The 24559-nt window shown below is 25.3% G+C and overlaps 3 protein-coding genes across 8 annotated transcripts in view; 1 reads left to right on the forward strand and 2 right to left on the reverse strand.

Annotated features, from left to right (window-relative positions):
• The window catches only part of LOC114124288 (PXMP2/4 family protein 3), a 225254-nt gene that overhangs the window by 152272 nt on the left and 48423 nt on the right, over nucleotides 1-24559 (forward strand). The gene's annotated exons all lie outside the window — the stretch shown is intronic.
• Nucleotides 1122-3827, reverse strand: LOC114124301 (uncharacterized). The gene is made up of 3 exons (XM_027987510.2): nucleotides 3512-3827; nucleotides 3208-3384; nucleotides 1122-1691 (listed from the first exon to the last, which is right to left on the reverse strand). Exons 1-3 carry the CDS (start codon nucleotides 3676-3678, stop codon nucleotides 1265-1267), a joined length of 771 nt encoding a protein of 256 aa, XP_027843311.2. The 5' UTR covers nucleotides 3679-3827; the 3' UTR covers nucleotides 1122-1264.
• Nucleotides 7596-23169, reverse strand: LOC114124294 (UDP-glucosyltransferase 2). Of its 6 annotated transcripts, XM_027987498.2 has the most exons (7): nucleotides 20618-21060; nucleotides 20329-20383; nucleotides 20092-20214; nucleotides 13209-14016; nucleotides 11300-11519; nucleotides 11007-11226; nucleotides 7596-9628 (listed from the first exon to the last, which is right to left on the reverse strand). In XM_027987498.2, the coding sequence occupies exons 4-7, from the start codon at nucleotides 14013-14015 to the stop codon at nucleotides 9334-9336; spliced, it is 1542 nt and encodes a 513-aa protein (XP_027843299.2). In that variant the 5' UTR covers nucleotide 14016; nucleotides 20092-20214; nucleotides 20329-20383; nucleotides 20618-21060; the 3' UTR covers nucleotides 7596-9333. The 6 variants fall into 6 exon arrangements, with proteins under 6 accessions (XP_027843299.2, XP_027843302.2, XP_027843301.2 ...); XM_027987501.2 differs by lacking the exons at nucleotides 20329-20383; nucleotides 20618-21060 and adding an exon at nucleotides 23063-23169; XM_027987500.2 differs by lacking the exon at nucleotides 20329-20383.

Raw genomic sequence — 24559 nt, forward strand, 5'->3', positions numbered from 1 at the left:
CCAAATAATAAAAATATGGAATAAAGTTATATTGCATTATAATTATTATACCTATAACACATAAATATTATTGTTTAAATTAATATTTTTATTATAATAGCGGGTTACCCAGTGGCATAGCCAGAATTTCTTAAGGGGGGGGGGAATAAAAAAGTCTTATTTGTATTGTTTACACATTACACTACATAATAAAAAAATAGAGGCAATTCATATGCCTACTCATTATTTAACCAAATATAATAGTAAATACATCCTACTGAAATTAATAAAATATACAGGTAACAACTTTTTATTTATAGTCTATGAACGTACTGATAATATAAAACTAAAATAAAAAAATATATGGATGATTGGGGGGAGGGCATGGCCTCTTTGCCACTAGCGTTACCTATAGACTTATTAATAGCTATTAGGATTAAGCATAAAAATAAAAAAAAACTGTAAAAACTATGTAAATTTAAGTTTGAATTACTTTTTAATTCAATTTTTTTATCTGTTTTTCAGATAGCATTAAATATTTTTTTGGATACAATTGGAATTTTCGATAAGAATTTATGTTTAATTTAACAATAGAAACGTATTACTCATCGTTCATATTGAAATATTTTTAAACGTCGTTCACGAACACGCGTCCGACATACGGGGTACATAACATATTAATATGATGCGATGACATATTGTTTGCAGACGATAAATCAGGCGCAACGCTCATTGACGCAGTTCGTCACGTGTGATGTTTACATACTAATATAATATTATGTTATTGTAAAGGAGTATCAAACGGGAAAAAAACGTATACTATTGCGTAGATGTTTGTAATATAATAATAATAATATAATAAATATTTTGCATAGAGCGTACCATGCGTGGTTTAACTGATAGGTATTTATTTATATTTAGCACGCAGTATTAGATAATAATGGTAATATTATTATTATATTATTATTTATACCTGTATAAATTCAAATAATCCTATAAGATATTTATACAATCATATAAACATGATTTAAAAATAGTCAGTGTCAGATTGATACAGATCTCAAGAGGCTTATATCCAAATGAGAAAATATATATTTAAATCATTAATCGAATTTCAATTTAATAAATGTATTAACATTGAATGCTGTAATAATTGAATAATGGTTTATCCAATACAATATATTTAATTATAATAATAATAAATGTACAACATGGCACGGTATACGTACTAGTATATAGTGAATTATATATTGGCAACATCTAACCAGTAAAAATTTTCACGAAGTTAATTTATAGTCGTATCTTCGCCATCATCTGCGTAGTAGTCGAAGAAAGATGGAGTGGTTGCTGCGACATTGGACTTCTCAACAACTTTTTGATGGATTGCCGACGATTTCTTAGATCTACGTGTCGATTTACGGAGGGTTGTTGACTTTTCACGCGACGACTTCTGTAGTTTTCGTGAGGAATTTTGCAAGTGAACTTTGGTTGACATTTGTACGGCATCCGCGGAGAACTTTTGTCCATCGACCGTAGTCTTTTGAAGACGTGTACGAGTGGACCTTCGATGTCCTCGAGTAAATTTATGCCGGTCAAACGGCGAATTTTTCAAGCTTAATGTTGTTTTTTTATTGCCTAGCGATGAATTTTGGGCGTATGATGAATTTTTTTGGCTGACAGTTGTTAGTAATATTTTTGTTTTTTCATAATTTCTATAGAAGTTGTAATACCACATTACACTTACATATTCGATTAATATGCACTAAAAAAAAACGATAAAGCATGCTGGACAAGTTAAATTAAGTTTACCTAAGGCATTATATAATTTAGAACAAGTGAACAACACTTAAAAGACCAAATTTTCTAAAATGTGTGTATATTTAGATATTTAATGTTTAAAGTGGTGTATACTTGGGTGTAACACGATTGTGCCTCCTTACCTTTTTACATCCAAAAAACGCAACACGATTGCACTTATAGAGCCTATAATATAGTATAATATAGGTATTGCACTATTGCCCTTCTAAAAACTTTTTAATACACTATTTAAAAATACATTTAGATTTGGTAACTCGAACTTTTAACTTTGACTTTGAGTTAATCGAGTTCGAATGTATACTATATTAATACGCAACGCATGGAATTATAGACATTTACTGATATACGAATAAATAATAAAAAAATAAACATTTGTCATATTTTTTTGATTGTAATTTAATTCGTCTGTATTTTAAAATAATGTATTGGAAAATTATTAAAAGGGCAATACCTATATTATAGGTTCCAGAGTAATCGTTGTGTGTTTTTTACAAGTAAATAGGTAAAATGGGGTCAATCGTCCTTATTCCTGCAGAGTGCAATCATGTTGCGTTTTTGGGTGTAAAAAGTTAAAAGGTTGGGTGGGTGCAACCATGTTTACCTATTTAGGTTAGGCCTTTGGATCCCTCAAGGTACACCTATGTTGAGTGGAGAGAAAGAGGAGTACAGATAAACAGTACTTCTTTTATGAAATTAAAAATAAACTGAGAAATTAAATTTTTGTTTAATCAAACGAAATCTTTAAAAGTTCATTTTTTAAGTGTATAGAATGTTATTATTTTACATAAATGTATTATTAAAACAGTTATTTTATTATGTATTTATAATTCGCTTCTTCCGTTTGATTTTTTCTATAGCAACACTACCTACTTTATTATTAAATATCTATAATAGTAATATAATACTCTTAAAAATATACGTTAAAATCATGAATACGTAAAACTTATATGTATAAATATAAAAATATTGTATACCCATGCAGTTTACCCAGATAATGCAAATAATATAGTGTATTCAGTAAAAAAAAACGGAATTTAAGACCTTTAGTAGTAAATTTTTAGACCACCGATATAATTATTGTTTTAAAAGATACAGCGATGTTTTTTTTTAACATTCTAGTTTATTTGTATAAAAACACGTCAAATTAGTTTTTTTTAAACTTTCAACAGGTGGCCGTGGGTCCTAGAAACAATTGAATTTTACGTTTTTATATGCGTTTATTGTGTCGGCAAAACACCTAGTTATAGAGACGAAGTTTCGAAATAAAAATATACTCTTTCACCCAGCATGCGATATAATTATTAGTATTGCTACTGATTTTCGTAAGTATCTCAAAAAAATATATTAATTTCAATTGCACTGCTCTAAAAACTTTGATTGTATTTAATTGCAGGAAATTTCAATGCTTACTTTGTTATCTCTGTAGTGTACTTAAAAATAGAACCCGATGGAGTCGTCACCGATGACTGTTTTTCTGAACAATCTGTTGTGAGAACTCTTGGAGCCCAATTCGTAAAAAACATGTCATCTGGGTAAAACAGACCACGTGTAGGGAGATTCATTACAGTTGATTTGGTTTCAGAAACTCTATAGAAAACGCAAACACGATGACAATCAGATACATTTATTGCAAAATCGTTTTAGATCGACTGTATTAAACGTTTATACGAACATGATTGTTTGAATAAAAAATAAAATATTCCGACTATCTTACTCTTTAAATAGTGTTTTAAGGCCGTTGACGTTCGACTGCCCACAAATGCCCAAGTTTACCACATCTGAGGCGCCGTTGTCGAAATAGTGATACGGAATACAGCCACAACGACCCAAACAAATTGAAGTAATCATCAAACTTATTAAAAAAACCATAAAAAACGACATATGTTTCCCCGAGTAATTATTATTTGTAAATAAATATGAAGAACCGTTAACTAGAAAATTATGATAAAATATTTTTAAAGTTTTGTTTAAAAATATTAAAAATTAACAATTAACACATCATATCACTAAATTAATACAATATAGTTATTAGTTACTTCTATTGACCAAAAACGGTTATTATGGAAACGATAATATACAGAGACTGCATAGATCGCTACATTTTATATCAAATAATACCATATTATATTAATAGATATAAATAAATATATACAGTAGAATAAAAAACTGATATAATTGTTGAATAACTTTAAAAATTTGGTTACTATGTTATTAACGTGAAGCAAAAGCATTCCGTGTCAACTATCCTTTCTCCTAGACTGAATTCATCTCCAAATTTTAATGAATTTAACGCATTAAAAAACTGTGCTAAAAATGATAAAATTTAAAATATAAATATAAAATTGTAATAACAAACCATTTTGTACAAACCTCTGTCAAAGATTATACGTATCCCGTAATTTTCAATTTTATATTAAGTGGTTGATAAGTATCTACTCTGAATTGGACGATGTATTTCGGTTTTGGAGTAAACATATATTTAAGTATGAAAATTACCAATTCCATATTATTATAATAAATTATGAATATAAAATTTTAACCTGTGATTAAAATAACTACAGTAAGGTTAATCTTGAATTAAAATTATTATTAATTTGCACAAATTACAAATTATATGTATTGTGCATACCGCAGGTTATACCATTTTATTATACGCACGCTAGAAAATTTCTATTCTCTATGAGTCTATTACATAGTATTAGGTATATGTCGCAGCTATAATCATGGATATTGGTTGACATTGATCAGAAACGGTTCGATTTCCTGAACCAATGTTGCATAATTAACAAGCATTTAAAAATGTAGAAAGTCTGATATCAAAAATTGTGCTGTCGAATATAAATCTGCAAGTACCAAATATAACTGGAGTAAATAAAAGGATACAAATTGCCCAATTTTTAAATACAGCTATAGGAAGTTTTATTGTACTATGATACTATGACGTTTACGTTTAATAAAACATGTCATTTAGGAATTAATTTACCATTTTACTAGTGGTCATTGTTTATGAAATATTGATATATTATAATATATAAAGGCGCTTATCTTATAACAATGCAAGGCAATTAGGTTATGACTTATAATAGTAAGTTTTAAACACAGTAAAAATATAGTGTTTAATATTTAATTAAGCTATTAAACTACCTATTACCACACACAACTATAAATACTTAGAGTGCCTATTGTTATTCTTATTCAGCGTGTTAATCTGAGTTAAGCTTTTACATTATGTATTTAGTGATTGTATGTTAACATTTTATAATAATGTGTATTTTTTTCGATAAAAACTTTTTTAAGTACTAATAAATATTTTGTAATGTCGTAAAAATACATCAAAAAGTTGGTCATATAAATTGATTGATAGTATTTATTATAATATATTTACTATTGCTATGTATAATATTGATTATCTATTGAGTACAGGTAAAAGGTATGATATTTTATTAAACTACCAAATTTTTTTACTATAAATATTTATTATTGAAAAACTCAAAATTAAGTTATACTGGTAATCTAGTTATGGATATTGAAACATAGAACTAAAAATAGAGTTATTGTACTTATTGAAGGTTGAAATGAAGTACTAAATAGTAAAATTGGTTTTGTAATTCTTAATTGAGCCAGTTAAGAAATATTTTTTATAAATAAGATAAAAATTATATTTGTCTATGGATGTTAGTATAGGTACCTACCTACCTATAATTAAAATGTTTAATTATTAGTATTATATTCACTGAAATTTATATAATATTATACTATAACAGTAGGAATATACACTATTTCATTATGTATTTATACGTCATACAAGTACAGAAAGTAAAAAATACGGATATTAAACCGTTACCACAATAATAACTTGGAGATGGTTATAATTATTCATTAATTACATTACTAGTTGTTGTATAAAAGTTCATAATTCAAACTAGATTGCCAGTTTATTCTTTATACATACCTAGAATACCTATAGCTTCAGAAAGTTTATGATGAATTAATAAATTAAGAAAATGAAGTACCTATATTAAATCAGCATTTGACGCCAAAACTAAAACAAGTGAAACTTTTATTTAAGTTTTCTATTGTTTAATCAAAACTTTGGTATATCCAATTTCGTTAAACTAGAAAATCTTTATTTAAAATGAAAAGTTCAAATTAAGTTTGGATTATGGAAGAAAGAAAAATTATTGTTTTGGTAAATCAAGTACAAATCATAGTGGTTTTATAAACTGTAATATGTACAAAGAGTTGTTTTTTGTAAGTGAAGTATCGAATAAACGTATATCCAAAAAACTTATTTCATAATTTATTTGTTCTTAGTTTATCTAAATTCACATTAATAAAAAAATATAGAATCAACTGTTGATTTAAAATTATGGAGCTAGGCTGTTGTATCATGTTATTTTCCATTTGTAGAGTATTTTAATTCCATAACTACGATACGAGCATAAAGTTATAACGTGATGTCGTTCAACTATTGTTTGTGTTCAGTCACGCAAGCCTCTTCACAAATCATCTACATAACACTTAAATCCTTTTAATAATGTATTAAATGTTTTATTTCTAATGAATTAAAAGATAATTATAATAAACAATAATTTTTTTTCGGTTTGGAGAATGTATAATACGTTTTAAAAATTGATTGGTTTAGATATGAAAATGTTGTAAACAAGTCCCAAGGGAAAATTAAGTGCAATGGAATGTTTTTAAGTAGGTAAGTACTATTATGTTCCATTTGTTTACGAAATTATCACTCTACTCGTTATAAACTTTAAACAATTAATAAATGCCACATCATAAAAATAGTGCAGCTTATATTTATGCGAATTGAATGGTAAATATTGATATTATATTTTAATAATTACTAATTAATATGTATGTACCTACTCCGCACTCACCAAAGTAAAATTCGGGTGTCCATTTTCCTTCAAAAACATGGAATGTGGAATTTTCAAGCAATTGCAAATTTCATAAGCTAATGAAAACACGTACGTTGTAACTAATTATTATTTTTGTTTAGTTATATTTTAAGTATACCGTATATGTTTCATCATAAGTTCATAACACTATCATTGTATCATATTTTCACTATATTTGAGATATTATTGAAACTTTTGCACATAACATTGTATTTATTTGTATTCTGTAACATTTATTATACTATTTTAAAATTATTTTACATTCTTTTGACAACAATAATATATTATTTGAAGCATGCATACATTTATTTTTTATTTTTCTGTTAAATATTTAAAATTATGACCCATACTCACTTCACAGAAATAGGATGTAGTGAGTAGACCAATACTGTTTTTTTTATACTTACAAATTGTGATCTTTTTATGATTTATTTATCGAGCAACACTCATTATTTCAAAATGTATTAGTTTAAAAAAATGTTTCTCTTATTTTCTAATCAAAATAAAACAACATTTAAAAAAAATTATTTATTATTTAATTTTTATTGTTATATTTTTTAGTTTTTTATTTTGTATATTTTTAATTTTATTTACTGAAGAAAAATATTTTTTTGAATATTTCAATGCATAAAAATCAAAATTTGGACTAGTATAGATTATAAGTATTTTAATTTTAGTCAAAAGAAGTAGACCTACATTTTATGAGAATAACAGGTATTACGCCACACTACACAACTAAATTTTAAATACTTATAACTCATATATTAACTAGGTACTAATTCATATTTCGATTTTTAAGTATCGAAATGCTCTGAAAAATATTCTGTTTAAGAATACTAAATTAAAAATGCATGTAGTCAATCAAAAAATATAAAAAAACAAAAATATATTTAAAAATGTTATTTTATTTCGACTGAAAATTATGAAAAAAAAACATTTTTCAAAGACGTTAATACATTTTGAAATTGGTAACAAATATTTTTAAATAAAAAAAATCACCGTGTAAACTAAGTTATAAATATACACAGTGTACTATGTTACTTATTCAACAAAATTGTTTTTATCTGTTATACACTTATTATAACAGAGTTATGTAAACAGGTTCACTGATGAGTAAAATTATTTATTTTAATTATAATAATAACGATATTAAAAAGTAGGTCAGCGCATTTCGGTGGTGGATGTTTGTCCATCGTCCCTTCGGTCCTCGGACAGGATAGTGTAATTTTATTGTAGGTATTCGATTTGAATGCAATATGATTGTATTCGATAAAAAACGATTCTAAGTGGACGAGGGAATCTTTTTTATTTAATTTTATTCGTTTCTATGGTGATAAACAAATCCGTAATTATTTTACGCTACATAATCGTGAAGTTATACATTTTTTCTTTTTAAACCGCTTTTATTTCGAGTATCATTTCGAAAATCAAAAAATGACTTGTTTAAAGTACCAGCTCAAGAACATTACCTTTCAGAAAATATGCTATACTTGTACTTTTGAGCAAGTTTAGGGGGAGAAAAAGTGTTTACAGAATAAAAAAGAAATAAACATCATTGTAAAACCAATCATTCCTCGCTACGCTCAGAATCTAAAATGATGTAAATATTTAAAAATAAATATATATTATGTATAACGGCCAATCTAATAATATATAATATTTTAAATAATAAGGATGAATTTGATATTTTGTTGGATAATTAAAATAAAAATATAAATAACAGATATCACAAGATATTTCTAAAACGATTTTGCAAAATTTGAATTAGGCACTCTTATATTATACTATACACATATATTACATAACTATTATATTAATGAGGTTTTAAAATACAAATTTTAAAAGAACTAAAACTAAATTGACAATTAATGCTTAAAAGATAAAAGTTGTGGTACAGAAAAATGAGGTGGAAAAATGTTTGAATATAGTCTTCTTATAGGAATGAGAAAACTATATAATATAAATTATTGTAGTAGGAACCTATGTACAAATACAATCTAACCTTAAATGTAAAATTATTTTATAAGACTGTAAGAATTTATTAAGTACTTATTCGATCAGCCATTAATTTAAAAGAGAATCTATACACAAGTAGACATTCAATAAAATTTTAAAATTTTATTATTAGCTACCTAATATTTACATTATATTAATTCTCTTAAGTTATTATACCAGAAAAATCAACATAACTAACTTTCATTTATTTAAATTTACAAGATTTAAAATTAAGCTTATAATAATTAGATATTTTTATTGTTTTAATTACACTATTTACATGTTATAAGTTTTTATTATTCTCGTATTTTAAAACTTTGTAGTAAATTAAAATTTTCATATGATTTGATTTCTCTTTGGTATACGTTTATGTACATAGCTATTTTATAAAATATAAAGTTTATGGAAAATTACGTCCTGTTTAAGAACAAATCGTTTACATACAAAAAATTTCCAAAATGTAATACCTAATGTACGTACATTTATTTTTTTAGGCGATTTCTATCATATTCATTATCTTTGGAATGTTTATAAAATAAGAAAATTTACATATATATGAATATAATTTAGATTATGACTCATAAATCATTGATTTATTATTTTTTAATATAATATGATTATCAACTACCTATTTCTTGATAGTAATGAACTTTTTGTTTAAATCATACAATTTTAATGTATAATTTTGAAACCATTGGAAAAGTATATACGTCAAATACGCAAAAACAATAAGAAATATAAGTATAACAGTGATTATATCTAACATTAAGTATTGATACCAAGTTAATTTAAGAGCTTTGGAGTTTAAATGGTAAGCTCCGTTATAACGTAGAACATAATCGAACCAATAGTTGACCGTTTCTGATGTCGAAACTGGGCGGTCCTTGAATCGTTTTGAAACAATTTTTGCACAGTGAGAGTAACTATAAAGTAAAAAAAGTGATGTATTAATTTTTCGTTTTTAAAATAATTTAATTCGAAAGTATGAAATGTATATATATATATTATAAACAAAGCACTAATTAAATATTCATTAGATATAAGGTTTTAAGTGAACATAAACAAATTACATTTTTATCGTAATTGTAACCATTATTTTTAGTACAATAATTTAGAATAATAAATAGTCATAAAAAAATTAAAAAGTTAATCAAATATTTCAATCTAAGCAAATAATCTGAGGCTTATTCAAAATTTAACTATAAATTATTTTTGTGTGTGTTATCAATTTAATCAGGATTTAATTGTTCTTAACCATAATTAATAAAGTATTCAAAAATAAGATATGCGACTAAAATAGTTAATTTATTTTTAAAAAGTATCACGTCGTATAGCAATATTTAAATCATAAGAAAATGATTTATTTAATCCATAAACAATTAGAATATAGTGGTTAATATTTACACTTTAAATTTTTAACAAATAACATAATAATAGTTCGTTGGAATATTGGATTATATCATATTTAAAGGTGATACCCATTGTTAATAAAATAAACAACTACTTCAAGTACCTACTTAATGATTAAAATAAACACAATCGGTGTTTTATCTAAGTGTTCTACATTTTGAACTGTAGACAGTAAGATTATTTTATATTAAAATTAAAATAAATATACACTGTATGTTTATTTATTATTTTAGAGTTAAATAAAAACAATCTAGTATTGGTTTATTAATGGTAATTGGAACAAACGACTGAATATTATAATATAATAGCTATTATAGTAAAATCATTCATAAAAAAGTAGGTCAGCGCATTTCGGTGGCGGATGTTTGTCCATCGTCCCTTCGGTCCTCGGACAGGATAGTGTAATTTTATTGTAGGTATTCGATTTGAATGCAATATGATTGTATTCGATAAAAAACGATTCTGAGCGGACGAGGGAATCTTTTTTATTTAATTTTATTCGTTTCTATGGTGATAAACAAATCCGTAATTATTTTACGCTACATAATCGTGAAGTTATACATTTTTTCTTTTTAAACCGCTTTTATTTCGAGTATCATTTCGAAAATCAAAAAATGACTTGTTTAAAGTACCAGCTCAAGAACATTACCTTTCAGAAAATATGCTACACTTGTACTTTTGAGCAAGTTTAGGGGGAGAAAAAGTGTTTACAGAATAAAAAAGAAATAAACATCATTGTACAACCAATACATTTCTCGCTCCGCTCAGAATCTAAAATGTATAAGCAATATATAAAATAAGTCACTTATAGAATTAAATAGGTAGGTTATTAGAGCGATAGTATTCAGATCAAAGGGGAATTCGTTTTATTTAATTTATAATTTCACGTACCTTTTATTATTGATTAACTCGTTAATTTTTTCCAAAAATGAATTTTTATTAACAGTCAATAAGTCCATCGATAACGCCATTCCTTCTTCGACTAAATTACCCATATTTCTTGGTTGATCATAAAATAGAGGGAATCCGAGAACAGGGACTCCAGCGTCTACGGCTTCGTACACTCCAGATATTCCACCGTGGCTTATAAATAACTTTATATTTGGATGAACTAAAATTTAATTATGATAATTAAAATTTACTTTATAAAATTATTTATTATTTAAAATATTTTGGGAGCTTACGAAGTATATCTCGTTGTGGGAACCATTTTCTTGTCATTATATTTTCAGGCAATCCATTTATTTCACCATCATACTTCCACAATACTCTTTGAGGAACTTGTGCAAACGATTCAATGAATGTTTGTTTAATGTGCTTTGGCAAAGTTGACATTGATGAGACGGATCCAAATGTAAAGTATATTATTCCATGTGGTGAATTTTCGATAAATTCTAATATGTCCTGAAGTATAAAAATTAAATAATTAAAAACATTTATAAATAGTAGCATTGTAGTAGGTATAATTAATAGTTAATTTTTTTGAAAATTTATATAAATTTGGTTTATACTATATTATATGTAACGTTTTTAAACGTTTTTTCATTAATAGCCAACAGTTATATATTTTCCACAAATTTAACCAAACAATAAATACGTGCTCATAAACATATGCCATTAACTCATAAATTTAATACATATTATTATACCGTATAATATGAATTTAGTATTAAGTAAAATAAGTACATACTTTCTCTCTACACTGTTTTCTGTTAAAAAAATATACTTGTAAAATTATTTTTGGAAATCCATTAATCGTAACAATGTTTTTAAGTTATTATAACTCATAGGATCTTGTTATACAATAGTCATGTTACTGATATTTAAATTATTAATTTATAAATATATTTAATTAAATTTAATGTTATAGCTTATTATTTTAGTCTTATAGGGAAGACTTCGTTGATCCTATTTAGATAAATATTGAAAAATGAAAATAGATTGTTCAACAGAAAACTGATTGAGAATACAATTTTACATAATTACATCTCAGAGTAGTAGACAAGACCGGATCAGATCTTAGATGCTCAAGGTTGAAGGGACACAGGGTCTGAAACTTGGTTGCAAGCCCTAATGAATAAAGAAAAAATACAGTTCTATTTGTATACCCGTTTAAACAATATTATAATATCGGTCGATTTTTCATACACAAAGGACATAACTTTAATGGTTATTGGTTAACCTATTAAGAATATATTATATACGTACATTGTACTGCACTGTTAAAAATAATATCAATAATATATTACGATAGTGCCATTGATTAATTAAACTACACTACTTAATTAATTTAACTTCCATATCATATTATTATTATTGAAAAAAAAATAATTTAAAAGTTAAATTTTGCATACCTAAATTTAAATATATATTTTATTTTTATCAGTTGAACAACTGAACATATAAGAATATATTTTTAAATTTCATAAAAGTAGAAATAATTCATGTACTAATTAATTGTACTTTTATCTATTAAATATTTGTAACATATTGTATAAAATCTGAAATATTTTTCCTGAAATCTTGTAATTTTTTGGAATTTTTAACTCATGTTTGTCATAAATCATAATTAGGTATGTAATATTTTAATAATTTATATTATACCAATTATGATACATGTATTGATGTTACGCTGTAAATCGACGTGATCAATCGTATATCACGTGTATCTGAGTGATTTCAGTTATAACCCTGTTAATTCAAAATTGTACTGTGCGTATGGATTTTAAATTACGAGTAAATTAAATTTAAAAAAAACTATTTGATATGAATTTGAATTATATATGTCTAATACTATATTTATCATGACTATATTATTGTTTTTGTTGTAAACATTTTTATTTGAACATTGTACTTTATAACATATTTTTTAATACTATGTCATGACTATATTATAATGACTCTATACGTGTGTTTACACAAGTTTATAGTATATACCAGACACGAAATAACGTTTCAATCTCATTAAACTTTTTGCACATTCGATATTGTAATATATCGCGAATCGTCTCGTTCACGTCACACGATTTATAGTATATAAACATAGCATTTACAAAGCTAATATAAAGCATAAGCTTATAAATAGGTACTCACGTATGGCAACACTTCGGGAGGTCGCAGGTGGATGCCGCCGATCTGTATCATGTTGACCGGAAACGGTCGTGGCGATTCGGTGATGAAATGCGTGTTGATGAACACCAACGACGGTCGGTGCCGGACCACGTCGTACCGTCTCGGTTCGCGGTACATCATCCGGACGTTGGTCAGCCACGGCACGATCTTGACGTACGCAAACATCGCCACGTTGGCCAACCGCTGCGCGAAACCGTCCATGGACGCGCCGCTGTACAACAGGTTCGGTACGTACGACGGGCTGGGTTCCGTGCCGAACAGCAGCATCTCCAGGGGCGTGATCATGGACGACGGGATGGCGTAGATTTCGGGGACGCGCAACCTGTGCGCCAGGTACGACAGGCACGGCGAGTAGAACGGCTCCAGCAGGACCACGTCGTACCGGCCGTCGGCGCCGCGGCGCAACAGGTCCCTGACCGGTCCGAAGTCGAAGAACGCGTCACAGATGTCGCGCTCGAGGCTGCGCTCCGGCACCGGCGGCAGCATGTTCACCACCGAACCGAACTGCTCGATCATGTCCACGGTGTCCATCACCGGGTAGACGGGGAACACCTGCGACGCGTCGATTTCCGTGTAGTTCTCCCGGTCGCCGGACGGCAGCGGCGTGATGACCGTCACCTGGTGCCGGGCGGTCAACAGGTCCAGTATGGACTTCATGTACTGCCAGTGGCTCCTACTGCCGTGCGGTTCGACCGCCAATATTCGCGCGCCGAACATCCCGGGACACGATTGCGCGACCAGCAACCCGAACAACAGTAAATTTTTCATCCTGCACAATAGACGATTGGTCGCGTTTAAAATATGATCTGACACTTGTCGTTTTTTTTTATTTACACCGTCGAACGGTCTATACGATTATTACGATTCAATTGTCCGGAAAAGCGTTTTATTTAGAATCTACATTTTAAATCATACGCTTACGCAGCTCTTTTGGCAACGGCGGGGTGTGACATACGAAAAATAGCAAAACCCTTCGCCTCTAGAATAAAATCAGTGCGGTAATAAAACAACAAATTGTGAAATAATTTTTGAAACGTGAAGCTATCCAATGATAATTTAAATATTACGACCAATTATAAAATCGTGAAATATAATATAAGTAAAATGTATCGTGGATATTAATTTTAATAATTTACCAATTATCCATATTTGTATAACATAATTTTATATTATTCTAATAAAATATTTTATAACCTAAATAGAGCGAAAGGCTTGAATGATTTCGAGTATCACTCTTTGATTACGCACTAGTTCCATATGTAAATAGAAATAATGCCCACGTATTTTCCATAACATTGTAAACAATGAATAATTTGAAACGGTACTAATTATATTTTTGAATGATACAATTCATTGCGTTATTTTATATTTAGATCGAAGCAATAAATCTATTAATTTTAAAATAATATGTCATTTTTTTATTATTATTATTTCTTATAGCAGAAAATGTGCTTTATTTCTTAAAACTAAATTACAATAAATATTAAATTTGATTTTAATTGTCGACTAATAAATAACAGTTAAATATAATTCTAGAACGTCATGATATTTTTATGATTTATAATTTAAAAATAAATTGAGATAACACAAATTAAACATTTTTTTTTTTTAGATTTAAAAACAAATTATATTTAATAAGAACATTATCAAAAAAATTATGTATGTAATATGAATTTATATACTAACCTTAATTGTACAGATCTGAGAGAAATATATATATAAATACAACTATGATCAGAAGTGTTATTAATGAAACACTTGTTCGGTGGAGTATGAACGAATGTCAAAATATTGAATATGATTTGAAAAGAAACATTAGACGTAAATAATGTAGGTACATACTAAGTACATAAGATAAATACAATTAACCGATAAACGTGCAAATCTAAGTAGAAATCTAATTCAGATAACAATATTTATATGTATATTAATTTATTGCAGCTAACAAAAATGCAGGTCAATGAACCTAAACCAGTATTGTGATAGCATTAATATATTTTTTAATAACATACAATTAGAGCAAACCTATTTTTTCATACAACTGAAATTGCAGCATTTAATTAACTTTTACCTATACAAAATGTATAAAATAAACAATATTTGTGTACACAATTTAATAAAAATTTACTTTGCTAACTGAATTGGTTTTTAAAAAGTGTAGGTTACTATATCATGTTTAATATAATTTATGGTGTAGATACTCTTTTTCTAAATAATAAAAATAATACTAACCTATTACTATTAAATTGATGAAATTAACAATTTTGGAAATATTATTAAAATTATATTTTGATCTTATATCTATTATATATAAAAAATACCTAATTGTTGATCACATACAATTATACATACAAACTATAATCATATAAGCTAGGAAAAATAATTGTTTCACAATTAAAAATTTTGATAAGCCTATCGAAATTTATTGCAATATTTTTAAGTATTTAAAAAATAAACGGCATTACATTATAACGATTGGTTTAATCTGAAACGCCAAAAATTATAAAAATAATCACCTTATCACTTATTTAATCACCTTATTCTTTTATCTTATTTTAAATTGCATTATACTAAAAATTAAAATACCTAGTTTAATTATATCTAGTCTATTTCTTTCGTACCGAGTTTGGGATGTTTAGGTAATATATAATATATATCTTAATTTAAAATAAAGACAATGATACAAATGTATGTTGGATTTTATTATACACCTAGCTTATAATATAATTTTGAAATTTTCAATAAATATTCATGATTGTTTTATATTTAAATTTGAGTAACTAGTATAAAATGAATCGCTCTGTATGTATAATGCGTATGACATATAAAACTAAATATAGATACTATTTAATGTTTATTATTGTATGCAAATGGAATAAACTTTGAATAATAATACTATTAAGGTATATAAATATAAAATGTACTATGCATTTTAAACCAAAACAAACATAAGATACTTGTTACAAAATGATTGCGCATCATATGCGTATATGTTATATTTATTGCATAAACTAATATACACTTTTGCCCCCATTTCTAAATTGAATAACGTCATTTAACATGAATCAGGTATAGGTACTTCTACATAAATGTGTACGTACATAAATATTATGAAATTGTTCAAATCTATCTTCTATATAATATGAGTTTTGTTATAAATAAATATATACCTAATTATTACCTATTGGCTATTTATTTCTGTCTAATCTTTGAATTTCGTATAAATAATTATTTTTATATTATACTTTAATTTTCTTTTTTTTAATATTTTTTTTTACTATCTGTTCTACTGCTCTATATTGTAATAATATAACAATATTAGAAGCATATAACAATGGAATTTAATTATTAAGCATAATATAATCATTATATACATGCGTATTATTAGTATTCACTGATAATTAATAGGTATATAAATAAATTATTGTATTAATAAATTGTAAACGATATTTATTTATTAAAAATTACTCACAGAAGATTTTTAAGTTATTTAAATATGAAAATATATGGGTTTTTCGTTAGAAAGTGGTTTAATTTATTTATGCTTTTCTTTATCGATTTTTCTTAAATTAAATAAATATTAAAAATTAATAGTTAACAAAATATTAGGTACTACTACCTAGATATAAATAATTATAAGTACAGTTTTAGTAGGTACCTATATAACTATAATAAATGTTTTTATTTAAATTATAAAAAAATACGTTAATGTTATTAGATTAGCTATTCAAAATCTCGGATCTTAGTTGTAACTCGTAAAAATGTCAGAATCAAATCTGAAGTTACTATACTTTTATGAATTATATGATTAGTGAGATTAGTACAACATGTAGTTATAGTTTTATAAATATATATATATATTAGGTAATACAAATTAATCATATTGACCATTAATTTAAAGAAAAATTTCTAATATATAATTATAAATTGCTATTTTATTACAATTAATTTTATTTCATTAACTAAGTATTTATACTACTTACAAATTAATTAACAATCGATATAATTTATAAAGGTTATATCGAAGTTCATTATTAAACTGTTAATAGTTACTACTTAAATCATATTATATTACCACAGTATTTAAATTAAATACTCATTGTTTAGTATGTTACATTTAACTTCCTATTTAATATCAAATATTACTTCAAGTGTATTGTTTAAAATACTTTAACAACCATAATGTAAAAACATTAAGAACAATATTTAAAATTCTTGAATATTTACTGTATGTTACAACTTAATCAATAAACTATTAGGTAAATATATTGATGACTAGAATATTATAATATAGTGATTCTAACTACAATATATTTTTGTAAATTTCTTTTTTGTTTTTGTTAGAAATGTAGTGAGTCGGTCTCGATAGAGATTGACTCGACACGTTTTAATGACAAATTCCACTTTGTCGTAGCCCATAGGTCTGCTCCGGTGGTAAGAGGTTTGAAGTAAATAAATGAACCCTTGATTAGCTTAAAATATAAGTTTATTTACTGAGACAAAATTTAGCTAACCCGATAAGTCGTTAAGTTAGAACAACTGTATCGGATGTGCGTTATTATGGTCAAATCATGTCTGATTAGAAATAGCAACTACGGTCTAAAACTCTTTTTATATAGAAAATAAGGCGTAGTTGCCATGTGTCTATGGTAGTAAACAGGAAAATATGTGCTTAGATCATTTTAATTTTTACATATCCGTGATGGATGTGACCATGAAAAATATTGCTAATCTAAAACTAACTTATAAAATAATATGATGATCTTCCAACACCACAATAATAAAATATAATACATGCATTTCAAAATCACTCAAAGTAAATAAACAACATAACCATCCGGGTTACTACAGGAAAAAACAATCAAAATATTATACAGTTTGTGCACAATACGTTTATGCGGTAAAAGTAATAATAGAACATGTAATGTTGGATTAGAACCCATCCATTGACGACACTTAGTTTGAATATTTTTATATATTAAAATATAAAACACTTCTTATAAAAATATCATTCGTCACTGAGTATTATTAAAACAAGTAATTTAAACTAAAAAACATACTAAGTTAAATACAAAAATGCTAATACGCCTACCAATCTTTAAACTAATTTTATGGACTTAGGACCTTAAATTCTAAGGTAATGCTCAGAAACCAATTGTTAACAAAATTCAAACATTCCAAAATACTATTATTTGTAATATTACTTATAATGAATCATCAGCATCATTAAATCCCTAATGCACCATACAGATCTAAAAATTAAAACTATATAACGATGAAAATTATTTTCATAAAAGATTCCACTTCAAACCAAACTCCTTGACATCCTAGCTGTTCATATCTAAACTAGGTACACTAACAAATCACAAGTCACAATTCTCCAAAAAAGATTAAAAGAAGTTGGTACTGGACAATTTAAAAATAATATGTAAAATATATAATTAATTAAAAATAAAAGGAAAATGGTTTCTTTCATCAGTTTGATCACTATGTTTCATAAATTTATTCTTATCGTGCTCTGTGTTCTTATAGGGTATAGATTATAAATATATTTTTTTTAAATCGTAAGTGTCTTTAATGAATAACTTCTCTCTTCAACGCTTTCTATAAATATGTATTTATTATTATTAACATTTTTAATAATTAAATATGTATTATGTATATATTGCTTCTCTTATCTCATATACCTATTGTGCTTCATATATATATAAATAAAGAAGAACAATTTAAAAAAAGAATACATTTTTTTAAATGCGTATATTTTATAAATTTTATAAGTCATTTTTTACACCTATGGGATAAGGGAATCATTTCCATAACATCCATCCTTATATACACCACAGAAATATAATGTAAAAACTGAAATCCAGTACGCCGTAATGAATTTATACTATGATATGTAAAATAAAATGAAAATATGAAAATTTATTAGTTTTATAAGTTTTAATATTTAATACAATAACTATATTAGCTTATAACTTGTTTGTTTAATTTTTAATAGTTTACTAGAAGTATGTACCTAATTGTGACTTTTGAGCCTATTTTTACAAGAAAATGAAAAGGTTTTACCGGGAAACTCCACCTGACACGACCAATTATGCATAGATTTTATGCAAACTTAACAACATAATTTTTCAGACTTAACACTTCTAAATAAATTTTGTTCATAGACTCAAATAGTTTTTAAGTTGTATTAGAAGAAAATTAGATAAAATAATCAATAGAAAACAAATGTATTAGAAATTATTTATTATTAATCTAATACCAAATCTGATTTGTAATATATTTTATTTTTTCCATTGACAGATCATTACCGAACTTTAAAAGATAAAACAATATAATCTCTCCATGAAAGTAAACGAAGAACAAGAACCTCTTAATAAATATAATATATATATTTCTAAATATAAGTTCTATTACGAGCTATATAGAATAGCTAGAAAAATGACAATACAATAAAAATTAAGTCGAAAACATCATCAAGTTATTGCTTAGTGTACACAATAATCATATTGGACCTAGGTATAAGCATCTATAGCAGTTTATATTTTTTATCTCTCTGTAAAAGCAGGCTAAGAATCCCAAAATACATACTAATATTATCTTTTTAAGTTAACTATATAATTTCTAGTCATAAAATAAACATTATAATAAAAACATAATCGAGTCACATCAATTATTTGATAAACATTTAAAATAAGCTATCAACATAATAAAAATAAGAATAAATACTTGAAAAATACCAAGACTGACCATTTATTTTTCGGTGACTTTAATAGTCGAAACATAATTAAATAGTAACTAATATAACTACAACTAATAAGTAACCAAATGTAAGACTTACCTATTTATAAGAGTCGCGAACAATATTTTTCCTGTATTCCTATTTTGATATATTATGCATTCAATATTTTACAATGGGTTCTAAATTTTTCTAATACTGCTAGTTATCTGCTCACTAAAACATCTAAAAATCACATAATATATAATATTATATTCAAATATTTTTAATTTATAAAATATTTATAATCATTTTAGTGAAAAATTTACTTTTTTTCGGTAGCCATATCGTTATACTTACTGAAAGTATGTGACATCTAAATAATTGGATTATCAAATAATTATGGCAAGAAAATCTATAGACATTTTTAACGTATATAAGCAATTTAACAAGACTTTAATAACATAAGTGAAAATAAACTTATATATTTTTACAGAAACAAAAAGCAAACTATACTTTAAAAAAAAGTTATTTTGTTTAAGTGTTAAATAAAAATATTAATTTAACATAACAACATCAACAACAAAAATACTACTACTATATGATTACATTCAATAACACATATATATATAAACTATTCAGTACTAACACTATCAAAAAGTAGGTTTTTGAGCTTCGTCGTTAATAAATAATAAGATCTGTGATGCCATTGAACATAATCGAAATTTAATTCTACATAGTAGTACACTAATTCAGAAAGTGAAAGTAAACGATCTTTAACCAATTTGACACCGGTTGGCGATTTCGTGTTATACCTCTGCACTACAATATAATGTATATAATATTTTTTTTCATTTAAATTTATTATTTTATTTTATACTGATAAAATTATAAAAATTATATAGAAAACATGCAACGATTTAAATTAAGCTTGATTATTGATGAATTTAAATGTATATATCACTAACAATAATTCAATAAAAATAAAATAAAATAATTATTATTATAAAAAAAAAAGTAAACAAGTAAGTAGGTAATTCTCTGCTGTATAGTAGGTGCGTGTACCTCGCCAATGAATAGGACACTGTAATGGTTGTGTTCAATTTAATTTCAATGATCAATCCTTGCATACAAAACATGATTTTGAGCGGGGATGATCTGACAGCCTTATTACAAGTATATATTGTTAAAATAATTTATTTTAATAACGGTAGATTGTTCATAGTATAAATAGGCCACAGTTTAAAATAAATTTAAACATCACCTACTTTATTATATTATATTATTTGTTATATTACATATGGTACGAAAACAATTGATACGCAAAAAAAAATGTTTATTATATTTTATTGTTCAACTATAAATAATATTATATATGTTATACATGTACAATATTTTCAATATCATTAGTAACTTCAAGAAAATTAAATTGAGTAAGTCGATAAGATACTAGATGTAAAATGCCGCGATGATTATAATTAATCGAAAATAAATCCAATAAAAATTTTTCTTCAAATTATTCATGCATCACTATTTTTGGAAATTAATTTTACAAAATTTGACCTAAGAAAATGATTAACTAATGAATGAAATTCCACATATACTATGTTATAAGTTATAAATCATAAACCTAATACAAATTAATTTATACAAAACAAAATCATATCAAGTAAAATAATAAATACTTATTAGTTATTAGTTATTACTTATTAGTAATATCTATATTTTTTTTATTTAGTCTCTTATTTTTTTATTATATAAATAAAAATACACACATTTTAATTAATACATTTTTTCTTAATTATAATATTATATTTATAATATTTTTCATAATTTGATCGCAAAAAGGAAATAAATCAGTACATTTTTGTCACATGAATTTATCATCATGTTAACTGCTTTTAGGTAACAACGATTATATTAGGCTTCGATACCGAGAAAGTTGTTGTTAGGATGGTTATGCTCAGTAGTATATTTTCTAAAACGAAATATTATCAGTCGTCATTAATAGTGTAGGTATAAGAAGCTGTATATTTTTGTTTATTTTACATAATCTTTTCAGTATAACATATCCACCAGTCAGCTGTTTGATACATAATATATACCGAAATTTGAGTTCCATTCACTTTTAATAACAAATCTCTCTCTTTTACAAAACCTTTATGGTGAATTTAATTTCTATTTTAAGAAATAAATATAAATAGTTAACACTAAAAAAAAGTATAAATACTAATTAACATAACTGATACACAAACACAATGACTATAGAGTACATTCATGGTACATAATAACCTAACCATTCCTATGTATATTATGATAGAAATTTACAATGAAGATAATTCTGAAGTATGATCTAAACTTTTAAGACTAAAATACAACCAATTACTTCTTAATGATGTACATTTTGTCTGGTATCGAAAAAAAAAATAATAAATAACTTACTATAGTAATTTACAGACATGATTAATCAATAATTTATTCTGTTCCTATATTATTATTTAGTTTAAAATATGATGATTAATAGTTATAACGATATTTGGTTTGTAATACATAATATATTGATGCAATTTTAAATATTTAATTTTACCTATAAAATAATGATGTATGATTGTACTCCTCATTTATGAATATGAATGACCAAATGTTACATGTTTTTGTTAAAATAAATACTTAAATAAATGTACTTACTATGAAGTATACTCATAATAGCATTAATATTGTTTAGAATTATCCAATAAGAAGATTTTTCTAACATTTTTTTTAAAAATCTATAATGAATAGCAATGCAATAAGTATTTCATAAATAGAAAATTATACGTATTTTTAAAATCACTTGTCTTTTGAGCAGGTGCCCCTCTTACTTAAGGCAACTCAGATGATAATTTATAATATAAACTTTTGATTTAAAATTAACAAGTTAGATAAAAAAAAGTTATTAAAATAAACTATATTAAACTTGTGAGTATAATTTTTCTGGACTAATAAATAAATAAATAAATCTTAAATTTAAGGGACAAAACATCTCAAATTTTGTGCTTATATTTAAATAGGTAACCAACTAAATATTAATTAAATATTAATATATTATACGTACCTATTTGCAAATCTTCAATCTATGAAAATGAACAGCAAACGTGCATAAACTATTTAATGTATATAAAAAAACTTTTGTGATAAACGGGAAACACGATAAGCATTATACATACCATATGAGCGACAATACACAAACCTAGTAAAGTATTTATACTATTTGTACTGATATTTTTTAGTATACTTAAGATATTGATTGTTAGATTTATCTATAGGCATCAAAATTTAGTTCAATGAACTTTACTTTAATTTAACAAAGCAGTTTATTGCTATTTTCCAATGGTATTGCGACTTAATAGCAATAAGATAAAATATAAAATATATAAGTGCAAATTAGGTACCGATCATATAATGCGTCAACACAATCAGCTTACGACATTATACTAGCCAAAAATAACATACAACACTAGGTACTCAATATTTTATCTTAAAAGAAATTTTTAATTATACACTTATAAGTTTTATTCATTAAACATTATTTTATTTATATCAAAATATCTCTACTGAAGCCATATATTTCGTATTTTCGATTTTGCAATATTTTGTAAAAATAAAAAATGATTTTATAATAATCTGAATACTTTTTTATCTTACATATTAACAATATTAATAGGTTGCTACTTGCTATTGCTATAATTCAGTTGTTATTGCTACCAGTAAATATTCAGTGCATTTACTATTTATAAAATTAATTATTAAATACACATAATAAGTATACCCCAATACAAATAGTAAAAACAAAGTTATCTATAAATCATAATCTTATTTTGTTATTATAATACCAAAATTACACTTTTATAATCAAACCTTGGGTACTAATATTATAATAAAAGACTAAGAATAGAGTGAAATAGTAAAAATTTGAGATTTACGCATTTTCCAATTTTTTTTATTTTAATTATTTTGTTGAAATTTAAAAATATTATTTTCTAGAACTTTCACATATTTATTATATTTTATACAAACAATGACATTTTAAAGTACAATATTTTCAGCAAAAAATAATTTAACCAACTGTATGAATGATAAAAAAAAATTACTCTAATAGCAACGTAAATAAACGTATAAAAAAATAAATACGTAAATAAAATATAGGCTGACTGTCTTTGCTCAGAATCATTTTTTTATGCAATAATTTACATGAAAATAAAATTTAACACATACATTACAATAACTTTCATAGATGAAATATTACGAGGTATACTTGACACTTATTTATACCAGAATGGTTACTTACTTTCCCCCTTTTAAGTTTAATATTGACAAGTAGAATATTTTTCTATGAATTTCAATATATAAAAATCGATTTTTAAATTATAACTTATTTATTAGTGCTAGTTCACTATTCCACTTATAAGAATTTTTAAATACTTAAAACTTAAGATATAGATAACTAACTATAGGTACTTATAGAAAATATATTTTGATGAGTTAAATTTATTTAATAACTATATTTTATTAATATTGTAATAAAGTGGGTATTAAGTAAATTATTATAGCA

The sequence above is a fragment of the Aphis gossypii genome, chromosome 1 (genome assembly GCF_020184175.1).
Source record: "Aphis gossypii isolate Hap1 chromosome 1, ASM2018417v2, whole genome shotgun sequence".
NCBI lineage: Eukaryota > Metazoa > Arthropoda > Insecta > Hemiptera > Aphididae > Aphis > Aphis gossypii.